Source organism: Dipteris shenzhenensis, chromosome 26, assembly GCF_047967505.1.
Source record: "Dipteris shenzhenensis isolate YYH24624 ecotype China chromosome 26, Dip_SZ_1.0, whole genome shotgun sequence".
Classification (NCBI taxonomy): Eukaryota; Viridiplantae; Streptophyta; class Polypodiopsida; order Gleicheniales; family Dipteridaceae; genus Dipteris; species Dipteris shenzhenensis.
The window spans coordinates 30,734,498-30,758,581 of record NC_141621.1 but is presented as its reverse complement, the minus strand read 5'-3'; the positions used below and the strand labels follow the sequence as shown (position 1 = coordinate 30,758,581).

Below are 24,084 nucleotides of genomic sequence, written 5' to 3'. Positions count from 1 at the left end.
GAGGGAGAGTAAGTCACAAAAATCCAAGCTACCAAATCAAGAGGGATCTACTGGTTGACAACAAGTGTTGAATTTGAAGACTATGAAACATTATCAGAATATGACACCAAGCGATGGAGGGTAGAGGGCACATAAATAAATTAATGCATAGTGAAATATGATTGGGAAAGGTTGGATTAGGTACGTAAACAAATTAATTAACATTAAAGCTACCTTAATCATACAATAAGTGGTCTTAGTAAGAATTTTGATATGTTACAAGGTTTAAGTCCATACTTCAAGCTTAAGATCCAAATGGCTTCTTTTGTAACCTTAACACGAGAACGCATGGTGTGTAGTTTTTAATTGATTTTAAAATAAATAATTGTAAAACTCAATTTGTTCAATGGATGAATTGGTTGTTGATGTGCTTATGAAGCAACTATCCAATGGATGAAATTGTAATGTTTCTAAAAGTGAATTATCCAATGGGTGAAATGGTTTTTGATGTGCTTATGAAGGGATTTACCGAATGATTCAATTTTGTTGACAAAATAACCCTTAGGCAGGTTTCGCACATAGGTGGCCGAGTGAATTGAGTATCTCCATTCGGATGGACATTCCATTCACACAAAGGGGGATGTAGGCCGACAAATGGAGAGTCAAATCTACAATTTTTTTTTCTTGGTCGATACATTGGGCACTGTCTTGATGGTGGACGAGATGTTGCACATCAGAGACGGGTGAGCACTTTTTGACATTAATTGAAATTTCACCACCACAAGAGCAAGAGGCTCTATAGTGCACACTAAGTGCCTTAGGTTGTTTAGAGGGCATTCCCATGTCTCGAAATCTTACGTTCTATTTCTGCGGTGGGGAGGAGAAATATAGTCATTCTCCAAGAACTTTGCCGCCTAGCTCGGTTGTAGAAGAGTGCTCGCTAACATCGATGATTATGGCGATGCTAGGTGTACACCTAAGAATTCGGAGGATTTCGGGAATGGCAAGCTTTGACGAGCGTGTGAGAGCAGTGGGAGACAAAGGGGGGCAACAGGAGGAGAAAAACTTTTTCGTGTTCTCACGATGGTGAACCATAAAATCCTCCTCCAAAATGGCATCGACGTGGGAACGTTGTCGTAGAGACTAGAGCTGCCATGGCGCATGGATTGCATCTGGGCTGGGGCCAGTGGCGGTGGGAGGTGTGCCTCAAGTGAGTCTAGAAACATCCATGAGTATGTCCCCCTATAAATTGACAAAAGTTTTCCTTAGATACAAAGGTCAACTTTGGGACCGTTTGCCCACTCTTTTGCTCAAATGCTTATCTTCAACATCCTTCAACTTTTATTCCCTCTGGGCTTATTCAATTAGAATTGCCTTCTTCACACAGTTGGATTTCCGATGCTTGATTTGCATCTTTGATTCTCTGTAAGCTTTGGCTCCATTGCCTTGCGCGCCCCCTCTAAGCCCAGGCTCGTTCTGGCCTCATGGCTCCCCCTTCTGTTGACTCCCCTCCTCCAGCAGACGAAATCGCTCAAGCTGACTCAAAATCCATTTCCACGATCGTCTTTGTTGTTGGTACGTATACTTTGAGGTCGCAGATGCCTTGAGAGAGGAAAAGAGGAGGGAGAGAGGGAGAGAGCGAGAGAGCTCACACTCCAACTCAGAATCAGCATTTTCATCTACTGTTTTTGAATGGCTTCAGCTATGCAAGCGGAAGCTCTTCCTCTGGTGGAATCCCTTAAGCTCGAGCAAGACGACAGTTCCATGTAAGATCAAGCTTTGCTTTTGTTTTTCGTCAACTGTTTCTCAGTGAACGTCGATTGAGCGAACCTTCTTGACCGATTGCATGTTACAGCGTCCCGATGTGCTTTTGACTATCAGCCAGGCACATCACCGAAGCAAACCAAGTAAACTAAGAAATTCAGCAGCTGAAGCTAAAAACACGGCTTACTTTATGCTTTACACGAGTTTCTTCACGTGCTGTGCGATACGCTCCATCGACCTTGAGCGTCAGGAAGATTCGGCAATCTGAACGCGACAGATGCAGCGTTTGGATACTTTCGAATTCCACTTTGAAGGTTCCGTACGAAGGATTTGAAGGTTCCGTACGAAGGATTTGTGTGTGTCCATGTGAGCACGCATGTATGCCGTGAGTAAGCTTCTAGAGTCGCTGTTCAAAAGGATGCATTCATGATTCCAGTGTTCCATTTCGACAGTAGAAGGGATAGGAGACTAGTTGCTAGAAGAAAGCACTGAGTACTGTATGTTGAATTCAGCCACGGGGTCCCGTTGGTTTTCAGGCTGAGCCGGCAGAAACCATTCCACTATGATGGAGAGTAGTGATACTTTTGACCAGCTGTTTGGGATGATCATAGACATAAAAACGGCCATTGGCCATTATGGAAAGTAGTTGTGAATAGGCATTAAAGGTTGCCTTTCTTTAGTACTACCTCAACTACTCTTCCTTTCATTAAAGCAGGGCCATAGTGGTTTTGCCACCTTGTTTTTCTTTTTGTAGGAGGAGACTTAGTTAGTTGGGGTTAGGACTAATGCTCTAAAAGGAGGCCCTATTGGAGAAGTGCATAAGCGATTTCACTCATTGTATTGTACAATTTGATGTCACCTTAACTCGATGGAGGAGACTTAGTTAGTGGGGGCTAGGCCTAATGGGCTAAAAGGAGGCCTATTGGAGAAGTGCAAAAGCGATTTCTCTCATTGTATTGTACAATTTGATGTCACCTTAACTCCATACTCTACATCAAGCCCTGTGTGTGTGTGTGTGTGTCTCTCTCTCTCTCTCTACCTCCTTGGGCTCCATCTCAGTCTCACTTGTGTACTGTCTCTCTGTATATGCAGTAGACCTATTTGCCCAACACATCTTTCTTCTATTTGCAAAGCAAACTTTGAGATTCCCTTATCAATAACTTTTTAAAGGCAAGACTCTTTTGAAGAGTACAATCGAAATTTCATGCCTTTCATGAAAAGGTCTCTTTTGAAGAAAGTTGCTTTGAACCTAGAAGAAGTCCCTTCAGTTAATTGCTCATAGCAAAGTAACCATCTGTTTAAATAAGATGAAACTCTTCTTTCAAAACTAAGGAATTTTGTCATATCTTATATGGACAAATGTTTCAATAACTCTGTTTTTATTTGCAAAAAGTTTTACTTAAATGTCTTTTGAGAGAAGTGAACTCGTTTGCCAAAACTTACGCCCTTGCCTTAGTTTCTCAAAAGGATTTGATCATCTTCTTTATTTCTTGTTATCTTTCTCTTTTGTATATTTGACGCATTTTAGTAAGCACGGGGTTTGCCCAAGAGACTCCGTGGGTCTTTAGAAACCCATTATAGCTGCTTATGCTTGGGCAGTGATGACGACGTAAGTGTTGCTTTGCTTGCTAAGTATGTCTACCTTTGTTCTTCAAAATTTTGTTACCTCATTTTTATTCTCTTTCATTTTCTCTTTTATTTTCTTTGCAGAATTTTGAACTTTAGAACAACAAAAAATCTAAATTTGTACGATTGGATATATTCTACTCGTACAAAGGTATATGTTTTCTCTCAGGGCACTCATGTTGTTTCAGGTGCGATCTGATTTCTAGCTTGCTTCTCCTTCTCACAAAGCTCCATCAGTCCTGGTCTGGCTAGGTCTAGGCCTTGTCGGTTTGCTTAACTTTCACTGACCCAATCAACCATTGGAATCTGGATAGGTGGGGGAGCTGGCTAGCAACCACCACTTTAAATGGGGCCTCATGGGTCTTAGTCTCCCATCAAGCAGTAGCTACTTGAAGCCCTTGAGGGGACTTGGTAGTTAGAGGGAGATTTCCGCTGTGTAGGAGCATTTGGTCTCCAGTCTTGAGCAGTCCCTTGTTGTAGGCATGAGGTACACAGTGAGGCTCTTTTGCTGCACCATTCTGTCCACTATTGTGAAAGATAATAAAGGCAACAGTTTGCTACCTACATGTTGTCTCTTCCTTTAAGATCTGTAAGTGCTCTATGGTTTACTCTTGTGCACAATCCTGTGGGTGGGATATTGAGTAGTGGTGTGGTCTGTAGCAACTTCCTGTTGGGAGGGTTTAGTTGTAGAAGGAAGCATATGTACTCTCTCACATGGTATCAGGGCCAAGGAGATCTAATGACAACCTCCATGACAACCCTTAAGGTTGGTGAGATGGGAAAGCTGGATGGGACCAACTATTTGGTTTTGAAGGCCAAGATTCGGAACCATCTGGTGACAAGGGTTAATTTGGGATGGGAGGATTGGAGTTAAAGCCCAAGGATGTGAACAGATTCCATGGATAAGGTTACCACGTGTGCAGATTGGTAAAAGAGGTCAGGGCACAGGGATGCTGAAGCACTTGGTAACAGTTAGAGATTAGGTGCATAGGGATGCTGAAGCACTTTCCTTGATTATTGGAACCTACGTTTGAGGTGTGGACAATCTTGAGGATTCATAGTTCACCATGATGATGGAGAAAGGAGACTCTGCCAATGTCCCACTGTTCAAAGTGAAGATTCTCATAGATCAGCTGGCAACAGTTGGTCAAAAGGTAGCTACTAGCGAGTTAGCCATGCATGTGATCATTAAGCTCCCAAGGAGGACTTGGGCATTAGTCACAATCATTGCAGCTGGAGAACAGGCTCGAGAGAAGCAGTAAGATGGAGGTGGTGATGAGAAGTCCCTGTTGCCATGGCAAAGGCAAGGACTGTGGTAAGCCTGAACAGAGTAAGCCCAAGGGAAAGGATAATGACACGATTCCTCAGATCAGATGAGGCAGGGAACTCTTTAGGTAGTGGGGACAAGAAAAAGTAGTGTCTCTTTTGTGACAAGGTGGAACATTTTGCACAAGACTGCAAGAAGGCAGATCAGATAAAAAGGACGACAATTTGGCAAAGAGGAGTCAGAGTCAGGTGAAGCACATCAGGTAACAAGAGTTGCTCTCCTGGTTGGATATGCAGACAGTGAAGTCATTGTGTTGATGTCAGACTGATGTGCATGCTCCACAGTGAGAGAGGCATGTGAAGGTTGGTTTAAACAAATAAAAATAAAAGTAGTGTGTGTGCATGTGCCGTACATGTGGGCATGCAGCCGTGCATGTACACACTTTGTGTGTGTGAGAGTGAGAGAGAGAGAGAGAGAGAGAGAGATTGATTTGCCATTGATATGATTATTGCCTTCCTCATAGCAGATTTCCTCAAGGCGTTCCCTGGGTCAGATACTATGGAATCCATGAGGGCTTGAACATTAATGTAGTGGTGCCAGGGAAATGCCTGATTTTTGGTGAGTGAGGTGTCTTTTGCTTTTAGTTTTTGAAATATGTAGACAATTGGTTTTGGCTCAGTGAATGTTTTTTTGGGGTCCTTTCTTTGGGTGTTAAAAAAATGTTGATGGTGTTGATCTCTCTGCAGATGTGTAACATAACTAGATGATCCAGGATTTTACTCCATGCCTCCTTTATCTTCTAATGTTTCTTTCTCCAGAATTTCTCATGAATAATTTTGATAGCTTCCTATCGCAGTGATATTTCTACTGCAAGTTTGCAACATGTATGCAGGGGTCCATACTTGTATGGATCAGTTTCAGAAGAGAGAGCTATGCTAGGACTGTTTCTGGCATGGTCAATTCTTAGCAGAGCTGGAGGGAAGTGAGAATGAGGCAAACAGTCGATCCCTAGAAATTTCTGCATATAAAGAACATGCCTCTCTTTACATGGAGTTATACCTAGTTTTGCACATGGTTACAAAGGCTCTATTCTTATTTATATCATGCTGTTTTACTTATTTACTTGTGATGTGTGCAGGTGTTGACAATGTAGGAACTGTGCCTGGGGCTTTGCTGACGTATGCTGCTATACAAGCCTTACACCCAGATCTCCTTATCAATATGGGCACTGCTGGTGGTTTTAAGGTGATTAGTTGCTTTTACCTGCAGACAATCCGGTTCCTTCTTAACCTCAAGCATAAGAATGTAGCTGCACATGTGCACAAGTGGAAGAGGGATGATGATTTGTCAAAGTGCACCAGAAAGAAAGTTTATTAAAGTCTTCGGAAGACCAAAGGGTCTACACTTGATACAATGAACAGGGGGGTGGAGCCTCTAAGTGGGCATGAACACCCAAGACGAATACAAACGAAACCCATAATCATAACGATACCGATACATTGAGAGAGATCACTGAGTTCATGGTGAGGATGGGGGACTGGTGGCACTGTAGCAATTAGCAATCATTTGGAAGCTAGCAGAGATGTCAATCTAAGAAGGGATCAGCGATGTGTGAGGCTGCTGTGGTGGCATGAAATCTGTGACAGAGCGCTGACGGCTGTCAACCTGTGTGGTCCCCTGTGGTCTCCTAGCTATGGCCCTGTGACGAACAAGTGCCACTGTCACTCCTATCTGCCATGCTTCCGATCCGGTGAGCATGGAGGGAAGGTCCCCTAGTCTGATCTATGCCTTGACCCGCTGGCGAGTCTCATGTCTCTCACTCTGGTCCTCGGATCTGCTGTCTCCGTGACTCCTGTTAGTCGGGGCTGTCTGGCTGGTAAAACTCATTTGATCATGCCTTGAGTGGGGTCTGGCTGTGCATCCTGATCTCGCCTACATATGCTGAAAAATGCTCCTTGTCTCAGGCGGCCCCATGGATGAAAGCCGCAAGACATTTTCTCATTTAGGTAGGACAGGGGAGAGAGAGAGAGAGAGAGAGAGAGAGAGAGAGAGAGTTTGTTAAAAGTCTTTGGAAGGCCAAAGGTTCCATGCGACTAAAAAAGACATGATACAATGAGTTGAGGGGTGGAGCCTCTAAACAGGTATCTACACCCGCGATGAACAAAAGAAAAACCATGATCATAGCAACACCAATACATAAAGAGAGAGAACTCTCTGAGCTCATGGAGAGGTGAGGGCTAGCGGCCATTCGGGGAGGGGTGGTGGGGAAATCGAGCATAAGAGAGGGTCGGCGGTGTGCAAGGCTGGTGTGGTGGCATTAAACCTGTGACGGGGCGCTAACGACTGTTAGTATGTGTGGTTCACTGTGGTCTCCTAGCATGGCCCCGTGATGAACCAATGCCACTGTCACGTCGGTCAGCCGTGTCTCCGATTTGATGAGCAAGGAAGGAAGGTCCCCTAGTCCCCGCTGGTGAGTTTGACGTCCCTCCTCCTTTGGTCCACAGGTATGCTGTCTCCCTAAGCACTGCTGGTCAGTGCTGTCTGGCTGGAAAAACTTAGTGATTATACTCTGCGTGGAGTCTGGTTGTGCGTCTTCGTTTCGCCTTTGTGATCTGAGCAAATGCTCCATGTGTCAGATGATCTGAGCAAATGCTCCATGTGTCAGATGAGCTTATGGATGACGGCTGCCAAGCACCTCTGATCTGGGTAAGACAAAAGGCTGGATAGAGATCCGAAAGCATCACGAATAGTGATAGCGGCCTGTGATTGCATAATACACTGGGCATTTGAAAGTGAAATGCTCCTCCGACTCGATCTCTTGATGATCGCATAGGGTGTAGATGCGACCCTCTCTAGGTATACTTTGTGCTTGTCTGCTCTCAATGCGATGTCAGTATGAACTGATCATATGTTCCTGAAGCTGCAAGACAATGAGTTGCACTCGATAGATGTACTCAGGGAGTGGGGGAGGTGGATCTGTGTGTACCCTGGTGGATCAATGGAACCCTTTGCTGAAATTTGTAGGCAATGGTATTTGTATAAACTAAGCTTCACACGGAGCTTGCAGGGTGCCAACCAGGTCTAGAATGTGTGTAATTGTAAAAGACCCTCTCGGATGACTTGGTTCACCTTGTGATGTGAGAGTGGGATTAAGGGGGCCTCAACGCTATACTGAAAGGGAGGTAACCTGTCTATGTGAAGCCCTTCTCGGCTCTCAAACCATCTGCATGTATGTGCATACCAACACGTTTGGTCACTCTTTGCTGCTAGTGCCATGGAGGAGGATAAAGCAACCAAGCCTACTTCCCCTTGTGGTGCAAGACCCAGACTGTCTAATGCGGTAGAGATATGTGATGACTTGGAATGTTGCATCGAGCAGTAGTGGGGATGCCCCAAACTTAGCGAGGGCTATTGATGTGGGTCTAAAGGCTTATTACGAATCATCCATGAAAGCATGAGAACCTGGAGCCTCTCAACTCGAGCCCAATCTGTCTCTGATAGGTTTTGCAATACATACGTGTTGGTCGGACCAAAGAGTCAGCGAGTAGAGGGTTTTGGAAGTGAGAGTGAGATTGAGTCAGATCTCTGTGCATGCTGCCTGGGACGTGTTGAAGTTCATGACCTTGGTTTTACCAAGGTTGATTTTCAAGTCACACAAAAGGTATGAAGCGTATCCAAGTGTTGCTAGCTACTCTCTGCTGAGGAAGAGAGTAAGACCACATCATCTTTGTATAGGAGAATCTAGAGCAAGGATGCGGCTAGAGAGCAACCAACCCCTCCTAGGGTCCCAATAAAGGTCTCAAGCTCATCTATGTACAGGCTGAACAAGGTTGGTGATAACATACAACCTTGTTTGACCCCATGGTGCTCATGATCTCCTCTATTCACCCTTCACCTTCCGAACCCTACCTGAGGCTCTCCCATAAAGTGTCATGAGTGTCCAAGTGATCTCCTGATTGTCTCCCAGCTCCTGTAGACGTTTGATGAGTTGGGCTTTTGGCCTTCTGTCAGAAGCCTTGTGGAAATCCACAAAGTAGCAATAGATCCTCTTTCTCCGGTGCCCTAGCCTCCTCAACCCTTGTATTGTAATGCTGCCCAAGTGATCTCCTGATTGTCTCCCAGCTCTTGTAGACGTTTGATGAGTTGGGCTTTTGGCCTTCTGTCAAAAGCCTTGTGGAAATCCACAAAGCAGCAATAGATCCTCTTTCTCCGTGCCCTGGCCTCCTCAACCCCTTGAGTAAGTATATGATCCATGGTCCTGTGATCTATCTGGAAGCCTGCCCTGTCCCACGGCTTTGAATCCCTGAAGCTCTATGACCAGGCTAACCTCCATGTCGAGTACGGATGTATAGATCTTGGACATGACATGGTCCTATAGTTTTCCGAGCTAATGGTATCTCCTGCCTTGTGTATGGGGTGATGGTGTTAAGGGTCCACATGTGTCGGAAGCCTATGCAAACCGCTTCGCTGAAGAGCTTCGCTAAGATCAAGGCCAAGGTATTTATCCCGTATGCAATGAATTTAGTTCGTAGGCCCTCATGATCTTTCGCTAGGCCACTGTGAAACTTCATGGATTCGTGTTTGACACCATCAGTTGTGAAAAGCGTGCATGAAGTGGGGCGGTACATGTGAGATTAGGTGCTGGTTGGTTAGTGACATCATATAGTGTGTGTGCATAGGAGTGCTAGGTTTTGGTGTCCATGAGAGGAGATGGGGCGTGCGGCTCAAGGAACCTCCAGAAGTTGTTAGAGTTGTACTAAAGAAAATGCTTATTAACTCCTCGTTTCGATGAACGAAAGCTTGCTTCTTCCGGTGAGCCAGACGATGGTACTCACATATCTTCTCTGCCTCACTCAGAAGAGGATGCTTAGCTTCAAGTCGTAGCTGTCAGCGTAAAGGCTTACACTCATGATCATACCAGCTATTGCAGGGTACTTAGCTGAGAGGTGGGGGGACGTGTGGATCGTGTGGTGTGTTATCAGGGTGGCTTGATCCTTTAAGAGTGGTATGTGGTCAATGTCTCTGAGTAAATTGGAGAAGCGTGCAAAGTACTCAGGTTTTTTTGTTTTTTTTTTCCCAAAAAAAGGTAAACTCTATTAATGTTTGAAAAACCATACAACCAACTTTCAAAAGGAGCTGTCGATCAAAACAAGAAAAACTGGTTGCAAGCTACAAGAACAAGCACCCGTTTTTGGATCTCATGGCTCATTGCCTAGAGAGATTCCGAACAGGAGCTAGCAACCATGATGGTGGTCTATATACCAGCGAATTTCCCTAGCGAAAGGGCGTAGAATACTCCTGCCGGCCATATCTTGCGAAAGCGCTCCCCCCTCTCGACAGTCGCTCTCGAGTCTCGAGCCTCGAGTACCACTCTCCCAAATGGTGCGCAAGGTGAAGATGACATCTTGCTAAATCGCTACTAGGATAGCCGTCGGAGAGATTGTCTGGCCTCCCATCACCCGGCTGCATCGAGCCACCCAGACGTTCCAGGTAGTGATGGTGGAAAAAGTCTCCCAAACACCATCTTCCGGGAGGGCCGAACTGCGTCATGAATATCAATCCGGGAAACTTGCTGTCCATGTAACTTGTAGGCCGGCGTGACAGGGTCGATCACAAAGGCATGGCCTCCCTCCATGAGCTAGGCCGCGTGAAATCGCTGCTCAACCTTTGTGTGCTAGCAACAATCGTGAAGGAAGCCAGCCAAATCCGCTGTGCAATAGGGCAGCCCCATAGACAGTGCGGAACCGTCTCCAAAACTCCATCCACGCAACCAGGACATCTACCATCTATTCGTATCTACTCTAGCCAAGGGCCGATGGGCAGGCCCCCATGCGTCAATAGCCTGAAGAAATAAGAAATCTTTCGTGGGCGCAAACTCGTCCAAAGGTGGGGTCAAAAGGGCCTATGACCTCCCTCGGGACATCGTGCTCTAGCCAATGGCGCTCTCTCATGGGGGACCATGCTGCTGCCTTAAGCTGTAGATGACACCTGATGTGAGTGGTGTACGCGAAGAAGGAAACATCCTCCACCTGGTCTGAATGCCCAATGCGGGTAGGCCAAAACCGCTCCTCTGGATCCCACTAAATATCACACAGGGGTCTGCCCTCCTAGATCCAAAGGCGCCGCATTGCTCCCTCTGGGGTTGATAAGACTACGGAGGGATCGATGTACCAAGTCCTGCCCAAGCGGCCCAAAACCTGGATCCCACTGAATATCACACAGGGGTCTGCCCTCCCAGATCCAAAGGCGAGACACGATGTACCAAGTCCTGCCCAAGCGGCCCACTATTCTGACCCTCTGCCACTCCAAGTCCTCCAAGTGCACCTCTGTCTCCTCATCCATCTCCGATTTCATCTGCAATGAGCCTTCCGCAGTCCCACCCGATAGAAGTGAGACTGGGAGACTCCTGAAAGAAGCGGTACCCCATTCCGCGAGAACTGTCTTGACCAGCAATGGGGGGTCCAAGGGCTCCGTAATCCCTCCCACCAAGAGTTTAGGATCACCTCCTCAATCTCTTGCATCCTGTTGCCTGCTCCTCAGTCTCTCTAGAAAGTCGTCTCCATGTCTCGAAGGATTTGGCCAGTCCGCTGTCCCACTGTGCCCAACCGATATGAGTCTGCTGTGCACAAGCATGCGTCCCTCCGAGTCCCTGACCTCTGGGTGCCAGATGAACGGCTTTCTCTCAAACTCCTCTTTGCAAGACGACCTAGCGCAATGAGTCCTCCTGCCATTCTTTGCCACACTCTATAGAGGCTTCGCATTCACTGTCGGCCGGTGTGAGGCACATTTTCAAGAAGCCATTGCTGGAGTAGGCTTCAGGGCTTCACTCCTGGGGTGAGGCCTTTGTGAGAAGTGCAGCGGAAATGAATGGGGGAGAGAAAAAAGAAAGAAAGATGTATTAACGTTTGCAAGAGGCCTCGTGGGCCTATAAGACAAAGTACAAGCCAAAAAGTAACTCATACAAGCCATTGAGGGCCGAAGCAAAGGGTTCACTAAGACCCTCGCTGAAAGCTAAAGTGCTAAACTAGTGAATCAAGTGTCAAAATACTAGAGTAGCAAAGGCAAAATACTAGTGAATCAAGTGTCAAAATACTAGAGTAGCAAAAGCAAAATACCACAGATCTCCCTGCCTCAATCCGCAGCTGATGTGATGAGACTCGCAAGTGACTGATGGTGACCCTCAGTGCATGTGAGACTCTCCTGTCCTTGAGATACTGAGGTTTGATGACAAGACCGTGCTCTGAGACCCTCAGGCAGTGGTCATGGTAGAACTGGATCTTGGTGGAGAACTCCTCCCCCCCCCCAAGCCCTAGATGTATGGAGCTGGAGGAGGTCCAACCGTATGATAGGGTTGATCTCATCTTGTGGGATCATCTTGGGTGGTGCATACAAACTGTACTGAAAGGGGGAAGTCTGTCCATCTGAATGCCGTGACTACCAAGGGTAGAGTCTAGCCTTCTCCTAGCTTGTCATGTCGGCTCCCAAATTCGCAGGTCGGCTGGAGGGCAGAGGGCATAGCCCCTCATATAGGCTAATGCAGCTCCTTGTGGAGGGCTAGGGGCAGTTGGCCCTAGAGCCCTAGCTGTCGGTTGTCAGGCCCATGCTTTGGGCCTTGTGCAGCCCTATATAGGGGGCTGGAGGGGTCAACCCACATCAGCAGGCTGGTCGACCCTGCCCCTTGCTGGCTGACTAGGAGGCTGGAGGGCTATATATAGCCCCCTCCCACTTGTTTTGAGCCATTGAATGTGGTACCTGGTGGAGCAGGATATCCAGCCCAGTGTAGCACCTCAGGAGCAGTCCTAGGGCAGACGTATGGAGCAGTTCTTCCACTCTATGTGCCTCCCGTTCTTGTGGTTGTTGAGCTGTCCGTCTGAACTCTTGAGCAGCCCGTTTGTTCCGAGGTTTTTCCCCCAGTTGTAGCAGGGTTTTCTCCAGAGATCAGTTGCAGTTCTCTCGTGCCTTTCTCTCCTTTCTCTCCTTCTCAGTTTGGTTTGTGTGTGAGTCTCTCTCTCTCTCTCTCTCTCTCTCTCTCTCTCTCTCTCTCTCTCTCTCTCTCATTTTGACCGTGTTCTTGCCCCGGTGTACGTGAGCCTCTTGGCTTTTTAGCATAACTGGAGATCACCAGATCATCACGAACTACGCATTGAGCATTTTGCGCATGGACAAGAGATCTTGACCCCGATCCTAGCACAGCCGTTCAACCAAGCTGTATGCCATGGCTTCCCACTTACCTGGAGCACCACCACCGTAGTACCGATACACAAGGCAGGTGATCCCATGGGCACTGGAAACTACCGCACTCTTATGAAAGGCCTAACTTTGGCTAAGATATATGGGTCGGTACTCGAGAGGGAGATCAACAACTACACAGAGGGTCACGGGTAGCGGGCACTTGGGCAGGCAAGTTTTTGGAGACAACACTCCACCATGGACCACATTTTCATCCTTAGGGCTATTATTGAGAAGGCGAAGTCGAGGCATAAGAAAGACTACACTTGCTTCGTAGACTTGTAAGGCATTTGATACTGTCCCATGCTCTTGCCTAATCAGGAGGTTACTGGAGTTGCAGTGTCCACAGATCATGATTTGGGGGGTCATGGGTCTGCATGAGTCCGTCAAAGGGAGGGTACGTGCCCCAAGAGGCCTATTAGATTGGGTTGAGAGACTATCGGAGTAAAGCAAGGCTGCTCCCTATCACCGACTCTTTTCGAGCTCTTTATCGATGAGATCATTTGTTTTGTCAATCGCCTAGGTGGAGAGGGTTCGCTTCTAGCTGACTTGATGGTGCAGATATTGTTGTACGCCGATGACATAGTCCTTATGCGGGTAGTGTCCCGTCGCCATAGCTTCACATATCGTGACGAGCCTGTGGAGATACTGCTGTCTTACACATATTTGGGGATAGTGTTCACCAGACCAGGTTTCACGATGATCCATGCGGGTATGGCACGACTCACACGAGGACGGGGTGCTCTGGCCCGACTAGAGAGGCTGATAGATTGATGGAGAGAGGGGGATAGAGTCGGGAGTGAGGAGACTCACTGCACACACACACTTGTGGGGATAGTCACAATGAGTGAGTGGTACCTCCCCAAGCACACACTTTTATATTATGGTAGTAACCCTTAAGTAAAGCTAAGTACAAATGTGTACTTAGCTTACTTAAGTGTCCTACACTAAAGTACAACATAAAGTACTATTTACATAGGGTGGCCAGTGCCTTTACCCCAACAACCTCCCACTTAAAGGCAGTGTGCCCTCAAGGAGAGAAAGAATATTGGCCTCAACCAATACCCATAAGAGATCTGTAGTGTGCAAACCTCTCTGCAGCTAACCCTTTGGTTAACAGATCTGCCGGATTGTCATCTGTATGCACCTTAACAAGCTGAATTTGCTTGTTCTCAAGCACCTCCCTGATGAAGTGATATTTCACATCTATGTGCTTCGTCTTTGCATGAAAGACAGGATTACGTGCCAACTGTATGGCACTTTGACTGTCACAATGCAACAATGGAATCTCCAATGGATAACCCAAATCTGCCACTAACCGAGATAGCCATATAGCCTCCTTGCATGCCTCAGTGGCTGCAATATATTCAGCTTCTGTGGTAGACAAAGCAATGCATTGCTGCATTCTAGATACCCACGACACTGCACCTCCAGTGAAAGTGAAAACATATCCGGTAGTAGACTTCTGGGTATCAGGGTGACCGGCATAATCAGAGTCTGTATAACCTTGCACTTTTGCATCTTGACTGCCGAAACATATACACAAATCTTGTGTACCCTTCAGGTATCGCATGACACCTTTCACTGCATTCCAATGCTTCTTGCCGGGGTTTGCCATGTATCTACTAACCACTCCCACTGCAAACGCAATATCGGGCCTGGTTGCAACCATAGCATACATGAGACTGCCACACGCTGATGCATACGGGATCTTTGACATCTCAGCTCTCTCAGCATCTGTCTGAGGGCTGTCCAAAGCACTGATTTTCACATAAGGAGGCAATGGAGTACCAATACTCTTCCCCCCTTCCATGTGAAATCTCTGCAAGACCTTGCCAATGTATTCCTTCTGAGACAAGTATAGCAACCGCTTTTCCCTATCCCGAAGTATCCGCATGCCCAGTATATGGTTGGCATCACCAAGATCCTTCATATCAAAGGTTTGGTGCAATCTTTTCTTCAAGGCATTGATCTCCTTATGAGATTTTCCAGCAATCAACATATCATCCACATACAAAATGAGGATCAGTAAACTGCCATCTGAAGCTTTCTTGGTATACAAGCGGTGATCAATGTCACTTCTCCTATAACCTTGGATTCGCATGAATGTATCAAACTTATGATACCATTCTCTGGGTGCCTGCTTAAGACCATAAAGACTTTTCTTCAGTCTGCACACAAGCTTCTCTTTTCCCTTTACTGTAAAACCTTCTGGCTGCTGCATAAAAATCTCTTCATGTAAATCACCATGAAGAAATGCCGTCTTGACATCCATTTGGACCAAGTCCATATCTGCATGTGCAACCAATGCTAATACAGTTCTGAGTGTTGTCATCTTAACGACAGGAGAGAATATCTCATCAAAGTCAACACCATATTCCTGCTTGAACCCCTTGGCAACCAGTCTGGCTTTATGCCTTGGCTTTTCACCAGGTGTGACTTTAAGTCGATAAACCCATTTGCATGGCAGTACCTTCTTACCAGTAGGCAAGGATACCAATTCCCAAGTGCCATTCTTGTGAAGGCTGTCCATTTCAGCCTTCATAGCAAGATCCCATTGAACCTTGTCTGCCCTCTGCCTAGCCTCTCTGTAGCATGAAGGCTCTCCACAATCAGTGAGCATCAAATAATCAATGCCTGGAACAAATCTTTCTGGCTGCCGCGTCGGTCTGGTTGACCTTCTAACCCAATGACCATCGTCTTGAGCTGGCTGTCCAGCCTGTTCATCACCCAGATAAGGTGGCTGTCCCATGTCTCCTGGCTGCATTTGCATGTCAGGAAGATCACCTAACTGTGCCTCATCCATTGGGATGTCTTCTGCCATACCTGGCTGTCCATTAGGACCTGCTGCAGCATCATTTAATGGCTGGTTATGCTGCTGTTGTGGCTGATTTATAGCCTGTTCGTGTTGCCCATGATGCCTGTCATCATCAATAGTTACTTTTAAAGGTCCCTGCTGTACAACAGGTTCCTTGAACATGATGGTTTCATCAAACACGACATCATTGCTGCGTATAAGTTTTCTGTTCTTGGGATCCCAAATCCTGTAGCCCATCTCACCTTTGTCACCGTAACCTAGGAATATGCATTTAAGAGACTTTGGATCCAGTTTAGTTCTGTCTTCCCTGCGTACATGCACATACGCGACACAACCAAAGACCCGTAGGTGTTTGTAAGACGGAGGCTTACCCGTCCATGCCTGTTCAGGCACGCCGCCACATAGTCTCTTGTTTGGTGACCTATTAATAAGGTGCACAGCTGTCTTTGCAGCTTCAGCCCAAAATGTGTGGGGCAGTGCAGCATGTGACAACATGGATCTGACTTTCTCTTGAATGGTCCTGAACATTTTTTCAGCGGTACCATTCTGTGGAGGATCATATGGTGCAGACAACACCCTTTGAATACCTTTTGCCTCACAGAATTCTTGAAACTCTTTGGACAAATACTCTCCACCATTGTCAGATCGTAAAGCTTTCAGTTTATTGCTTGTCTCATTTTCGACCATTGCAACAAACTTAGTGAAAGCCTTGAACGTATCACTCTTCTTTTTGAGAGTGTAAACCCACACTTTGCGGGTGGCGTCATCTATGAATGACAGTATGTACTTAGAACCTCCTAAAGAGAGTATAGGCATCTCACACACATCTGTATGTACAAGCTCCAAGAGCTGTAATTTCTGATCTGACCTTCTCTTATGAGGTATTTGTACTTGACGACCGTAGAGACGAAATTCACATTTCTTTAAATCTGAAAATTTTAGACTCGGCAAGTAACCAAAATGAGCCAATTGCTCCATTCCCTTAATACTCATATGGCCAAGCCGGCTATGCCACAATGAAATCTTTGGCAGCTCGGCGGCATTTACATCGGAATGCGGACAATGTCCAGCATGAAGTGAATACAAAGTATCAACCTTAGGACCCCTGGCAATAGCCATTGCCCCTTTGCTGATTTTCCATTTCTGACTGCCAAAGGTGGTCTGATAACCATCGTCATCCAATAAACCTGTGGAAATCAAGTTCTTCTTCACTTCAGGGACATGCCTGACTCCTTTGAGCATTAACTGTTGACCATTTTCAAGAACAAGCCTGACATCACCTATGCCAATGATTGAACATGCATGATTATCACCAAGAAAGACAACTCCCTTCTGCCCTCCTGCATATCTGACAAACAGATCTCTGTAGGGTGTAACATGAAAGGAAGCACCTGAATCTATAATCCAGGAAAGCATATCTGATCCATCACCAGCATGAAGTGTATGAGCCTCCAGTGAAGAGGTGAAACATATCTCACGTCCACTGTCACTGTCACTAACATAAGTAACATGCAGCTCCTCTTTTTCCTTGCCCTTAGACTTGCCTTGAGTCTTGCCTTCTTTGGCTCTCAGGTCGTTCTTCTTTTGAAAACACTTTTTCTCAATATGTCCCTTTTTGCCGCAATAGTTGCATACAAGATCACTTTTAGAGCGGGACTTGCTCCTCTCTCTTTCTTTGTAGTTTCCACGTGTCTTGGACCTGCTGCGTGCATTCAAAGCATTCGACTTCCCAACAACATTGTTCTTTCTATTCATCTCTTCCTGTAGAAGAGCACTCTCCACATCTGCAAATAACAGAATGGCATTTGAGTTGCTGGTAGAAGTCCTGAATGTGTCCCATGACTGAGGTAGAGAACATAGGATGAGTGTAGCTTTCAGCTCATCATCAAGCTTCAACCCCTGGTTGATCACCTGGCTGAATATGCTGTTAAACTCAATAATATGAGTGGACATAGGTGTCCCCTCCTTCATTTGAAGACCAACAAGCTTTTTCAGCCAGTAAGCTTTTCCCGTGGCACTTTTCTTGGCATAAGTATCCTCAAGACGTTTCCACATCTTCCACGCAGTAGGTTCATCCCTGATGCCTACAACCAGTGAATCAACAACTGTAAGCATAATGGTCGACATGGCCAAGTTGTCCATCTTCTCCCACTGCTCATCAGTAACGTTGGAGGGCTTAACACCCTTCTCCTTTATAGGCTTGTACTGGTCCTTCTGCATCAACACATTGTAGCATTGTGTCCTCCATATGTCGTAGTTTTTAGCTCCTTCGAGCTTCTTTATCTGGAACAAGGACGACACGTCGCTGCCGGAACTCATGGTAAAGAAAGTAGAGTTTGTTCCTCAATGGAACCGCCTGACTCCCTGTAGTCGTGCAATTAAGCACTAGTCACTCCAAGAAAATTTCCCCGCAGCGGAAGTACGATCAAAAGTGAATTTGGTACTGTTTCAGTGGCACAAAACCAACTGAATATTTTTCTCCCACTTGCTGCAGAAACAGTACAGCAAACTGTTCCTGTCTTTTTCGCTGGCGAAAGTGCGGTACGGCTGCGTCAAATCGCTCCAGAAAAATCCCAGAACTGATATAAAAAAAAAAAACAGCAGTACTTTTTGACTTTTTGATAGTCAAAGATGGTCAAACCTGATGTTTGACAGTCCCGGACTGTCAAAAAAAAAGGAACTGTAAATCTCTGATTTTTGATGAAAATCCCTGATTTTAGACCTCCATATGCTTCAGAAACTTCCCCCCCAACTGAATTTACAGTTTGGAAGTGAGGTGGCTCAAAAGCCCTTTGAATGCATGAAGAAAATCAGAGATTTGACATCCAATCTGGAAAAAATTGACCTTTGACCAAACACTGTAAGTCAAATTTGTACTTTCAAAGCATAGTAGTGCTCCACGAGATAGTCTGATGCATGTAGAGTGCTTCCACTTGACAGATTGCCGGTCAGGCAACAAAAGCCCCAAATTTGACGAAAGTCAAACTTGGTCAAAATCGACCAAATCTGTACCAAATGTGGATGTACTTGCAGCAACAAACTAAAGCATTTGTCCCACGCATAATAGCATCAAAAGCCCCTTGAATTGACGGCACATTCCGTGCATTAACACAGTAAATGGCATCAACTGATACTGCTCACAAGGCATGTGACTGCATGTGGTTTGACCTGCATCCAATGGCATACACTGCATGTGTCTAAACAGATCTGACCATGCATATACCCAGTGCCAACACTGTGTACAATCACTGGCCAAGTGATAAGACCTGTCTCAACACTGTTTGCGGCATAATGCCTCAGTGCGAGTGTAAGCCCTGCCCCAAGTAGAACACCTGGCTCATATGCCAATGGCGAAAAACAGTGCTGTCCCGTGGACAACGAATAAACAGTAAAGAATTTCTCCTCAATGTATGAGCCCAGTGAGACTCAAAGATCCTCCTCGATGTGCGGGAAAGCACAAAAAATAAAAAAAATGTGCTGTCGAAGTGCAAGAAAGTACAGCAGTCTTACCCTGTGTACCTTTGCACGGTGCCCTGCCTATTAGAGGCTGAAGAGAAAAAAAGGGAAGGGCTGGTACGGCGTATGGCTGAAGGAGGCGATGGCCTGGCCGACTTGGTGTCGGCCCTGGTGGCCGACGACTGGGAGTTGTAATCGAGGACGAGGGAGGGTGGAAAGGCGTATAGCTGAAGGATGGCGACGGCCTGGCCGACTTGGTGTCGGCCCTGGTGGCCGACGACTGGGAGTTGTAATCGAGGATGAGGGAGGGTGGAAAGGCGTATAGCTGAAGGATGGCGACGGCCTGGCCGACTTGGTGTCGGCCCTGGTGGCCGACGACTATCGGCCTTGCAGCCGTGCTCGCTGGGCCGCGCGCTGCAGCTCGCCCACGTCTCTCCCGCTCGGCCTTGCAGCTCGCCCACGCCTCTCCCGCTCAGCCTTGCAGCGCTGACCCGCTCTCTACTCGCGCTGTCTACGTGTATGTCGCCCGCCTTAGCTCGCGCACTGTTCACGTGCCTTTGCCATCGCGATGAGAGAGAATGAGCTCCCTGTTCCAGCCCGTTGGCTGAGAGAGAGAGAACCCGCAATGCGTCCCTGTTCCAGCCCGTTGGCAGAGAGAGAGAGAGAGAACCCGCAATGCGTCCCTGTTCCAGCCCGTTGGCAGAGAGAGAGAGAGAACCCGCAATGCCCGTGAGGATGAGAGGAGGGGAGAGAGCCCGTTGGCTCTGATACCAGTTGATAGATCGATGGAGAGAGGGGGATAGAGTCGGGAGTGAGGAGACTCACTGCACACACACACTTGTGGGGATAATCACAATGAGTGAGTGGTACCTCCCCAAGCACACACTTTTATATTATGGTAGTAACCCTTAAGTAAAGCTAAGTACAAATGTGTACTTAGCTTACTTAAGTGTCCTACACTAAAGTACAACATAAAGTTACTATTTACATAGGGTGGCCAGTGCCTTTACCCCAACAGAGGCGATGCTTCCAGGCACACTTATAGGACCTTCCGGCAAAGGGTTGGCTTTTTGACACGTTGATGAGACCGACTACCATGTATGCCGCACCTTTTTGGGGGAGTGATATTTCAGCGACAGAGTGGAGGAGATTTGAGAGGCTACAGGTGACTATGGGATCCAGGATGATTCGGAGTAAACCCTCAGTCCCCCATTAGATTATACAGGCAGAGTTTGTCATGACCCCTCTCTTTCAAACAATGGCGTTCCTCCATAAAGTTTGGGCCTTACCCCAGTGGAGATTACCTTGGTTAGCATTAGAGTCCTCCAAGCGACTAGCAGAGAGCGGTATTGATATGGCATGGTATGCACAGATAACCACGTGGCTTGGATCAAAACTCCCGAACCGCGCCTTTTCCTTGGCTGCTCCTTTGTCCTCCAGCTCCTACGCTACCTCATCCCTCTTCCAAGCCCCCTTGGCCCCTCTCCTCTGAGCCCCTCCTCCCCTCCACTCTCTCAACCCCTCCCCTTCTCTTCATGCGAGACAGCTCGATAGACGCAGATACGAGACATCTTCGCAGCCACCAGAGAGCCATCACTGTACCAGGCTTCGGTTTCGTCCCAGAGCCTGGATAGATTGATTGATATGGCCCACTCTGATTATGTTTCTGTTAGCATAGATTAGTACTCAGCAAGGGTCCTAGCGTACCCTTTGCTTCAGCTCACTGAGGCTTGTATGAGTTCGCTTTTTTTCTGTGTACTTTGTCCCATAGGCCTGTAAGGCCTCCCGTGGATGTCAATATATCTTTCTTTCTCAAGCTTTAGGCTTCAGCCCCCTTCTCTCCACTCTCTCCCTATTCTCTCAGCCCACTCTATCAGTCCCCCCTTCTATCCACTCTCTCCCTCTTCTCTCAGCCCACTCTCTCCCCCTTCTAAGTTCTCTCATCCCACTCTATCAGCCTCCTCTTCTAAGTTTTCTAAGAGTGTCTTTAATAGTCTAAAGCTGAAATGGAAAATTTAGAGCTGCTAAACGGGGTTTTCTTTTCACAATTTGGTATATTTCCATATGAATTGATGATGTGTCATATGACATGGCGTTGCGGTTCCCGTTCTCCTGGTCCCCCTTGCTGAAACGTTCCCATATTGTTACCTGAGTTTCCGGAACATTCCCATTCCCTGGTAACTATGGCTGGAAGGCACTAGCAGCTGGCTTATGATCTTATAGCACCTTGACAGTTGTAAGCACCCATGACAGAAAAGCGCTATGCGAAATGACTAGGAAAACTCAAAGGTAATTAAAGTTGCTGGAGGCATCCTGAAAAGGCAGTATTGTGATTAGAAACAGTCTCCTAGACTGTCCTTCGGAAAACTGGAGGGGTGCGTCTTGGAGGGAGGAGTGGCATTATGGATCTCTTGATGTGTGACTGATTTCTCACTCAATTGAGTAAGCAGGGATATCGTCTCTGGAGACAGTGTGCTGCCCCTCCGAAGCCAGGCTACCGTTGTTGGAAATCTGAGTACTAGTGCGAGTGTCCTAGAGTCCTACAGTTAGATTGTCCTAAAGTTGTGTGGGTGTGAAGAGTCCTTGGGCCGCTTGTGCAAGTGGACCAAGTCCAGTCTAGATTAGATTCAAATGTGTGGCATTATATGTGAGGTTGGGATATATTCCTCCAGTGACCTGACTTGTGATGTAGAATGTGAGGCTTGCCCAGCCTATGAATGAGGCCATTCTACTTGCCCCATTATCATCTATCACATCAGTCTTTGACCTCGCTTCTCTCTCTTTCTCCCTCTCTCTCTGACCATGGATTCTAACATCGTATTAGAGCAAGTTCAAGCCTTCCTTCACCCAACATGTTTTTCTTCTCGAACTGCCCGTATCTCTGCAGCTTCTCTTTGCCATTGCCTGCGTGCATACACCTTCAGCTTTACTCCCTTACTAAACTTTGCCGCTTCAGGTGCTACTGTTATCAATGGAGGATCTCTAATATTCTACCTCCCTTCTGCTTGTCATTCAGCTATTGCACTACTCGGCCCCGCCATGTTCAGGACAATCTTCCTCTGTTTTCGATTGTCTTCTGCTTGTGCTGATTGTGGACAACATCTTCAAAGAACATGCTGATGATATACGTCACCATGGAGAAAGAGATCTTACAAGATCTGTATGTGTAATAATGTCCTCAGCCTGATGCCACCATCCTCTCCAATCAGCAATTCTTCCGATCAGCAATTCTTCAGTTGATGGCTTTGCTTTTTCCTTTCTTATCTTGCTGTCGGAAAGTAGATGGTTCCCCTGCTGTAAATAAATAGCATTTTATATTCTTTTTATTTGCTGTCAAAGGTTTAATAATCCCTTGAAGCTTTTAACCTATTAGTTCCTCATTGTGTTGGATAGGCCAAAGGTGCAAGGATTGGTGATACTTTTGTAGCAACAGAAGCAGTCAACCACGATCGGAGAATACCAATACCTGTATGTACAATCCAAACATTGGTTTGAACTAGGGTTTGTCTTTAGGAAGTAAGTTGGATAAAAGTTATTCTACAAAAGGATGCTAACTGTAATACATGTGCAGTCTTAACAGTTGTATCAAGAAGCTAGCCTCCTGTATATTTCCAAGCTCAAGATAATTTATGGGGTTTGGATCTCCACTGTGCAAACCTGTCGTGTCTATTGGATAATGCTATAACAGATCATAACTTTCGCAGATATTTGATAATTATGGCATTGGTGCTATATCTGCTACTCCCACTCCAAACTTGATCAAAGCTCTACAATTGAAGGTCTTTACCTGAATCTTGCTCCCTGTTTCACTTTCGGTTGGTGAGCATTTTCTCCAAACCTGAGCAGAAGGGAAATTTGAGAAATACATGGAAGAAAATAGGTGGGGTTTGAAATGTGAGCATGGGTCTGAATTTCATTTGTTTTTGGCCGAATCTGTAGATATTAAAATCTGGAGGCATGTTCCTGCAACTGAGTAGTTTATTTTAATAAAGCAGCAGTAATGTTTCTCAGGAAGGCAAATTGTCCACTGGTAACTCGCTAGATATGACACCCCAGGACGAGGAGATCATTAAAGCAAATGATGCGTCTGTCAAGGACATGGAGGTATGTATAATGCAGTGTCCCAATGCCTGCCCAAGTGAGCTTCCTGCTGGAGTATATGATACTATTTTGAAGACCCTTGGAGTGGAAGGGAATTTAGCCCTTAATTAAAGGCAGGATGGTTATAAAGATCAGTAATTTGCGCTTACCTTAATTTGGCTCATACACGACTTGTATTTCAGGGTGCTGCAATCCTCTATGTTGCAAATCTTCTTGCCGTACCTGTGATACTAATAAAAGTGGTCTCCGACATTGTGGATGGTGGTAGACCTACTTCAGAGGAGTTTTTAGAAAATCTGTCTACCGCGTCGCTTGAACTATTGAACACTTCAAAACAAGTTTTGGAGTTTATAAAGGGAAAGCACCTAAGTGATCTATAAGTTTTCTTATACCCATTATTCAGGTTGCAACATTGCACCGTCAGGTTTTATACAGATAGATATAGCAAGCTCTGTTCAATTTTGATGGTAGTTCTACTGTAATAATTGTCTAGTACACTTATTTAATTTTAGACCACTGATGACCCCATTTTCAAATCACATACTGTGAAAATTGTATAAGTAGTTGTAGACGTGTCAAACATTGTTGGGATAAAAAGGTAGGGAATACATAGCAGAGAATTATTTACTAAAACTTGTCATCATTCAAAAGCTGTTTTACTCATGATGTTACTTGGTTTACCTGCTGTTGTGCATGATTCAGAATAGAAATTGTATATCTAAGTACGTCTTCAAGGTGTATGTTACTACTGTTCTTTGGCTAAGATTGCGTTTAGTGCTTTGTCCTTTTCTAAAACTAATGGAATAAAAAATCAGTTTCAGATGACTATGCCTTCAATGTTGGA

At 46.1% G+C, this 24,084-nt stretch overlaps 1 protein-coding gene across 1 annotated transcript; it reads left to right on the top strand.

Annotated features, from left to right (window-relative positions):
• Positions 1–1,188: 1,188 nt before the first annotated feature.
• On the top strand, positions 1,189–23,888 carry LOC147884946 (5'-methylthioadenosine/S-adenosylhomocysteine nucleosidase-like). The gene is made up of 8 exons (XM_087397665.1): positions 1,189–1,554; positions 1,682–1,745; positions 5,163–5,254; positions 5,775–5,881; positions 22,533–22,607; positions 22,844–22,918; positions 23,151–23,243; positions 23,423–23,888. Exons 1-8 carry the CDS (start codon positions 1,464–1,466, stop codon positions 23,618–23,620), a joined length of 795 nt encoding a protein of 264 aa, XP_087253791.1. The 5' UTR covers positions 1,189–1,463; the 3' UTR covers positions 23,621–23,888.
• The last annotated feature ends 196 nt before the right edge of the window (positions 23,889–24,084 follow it).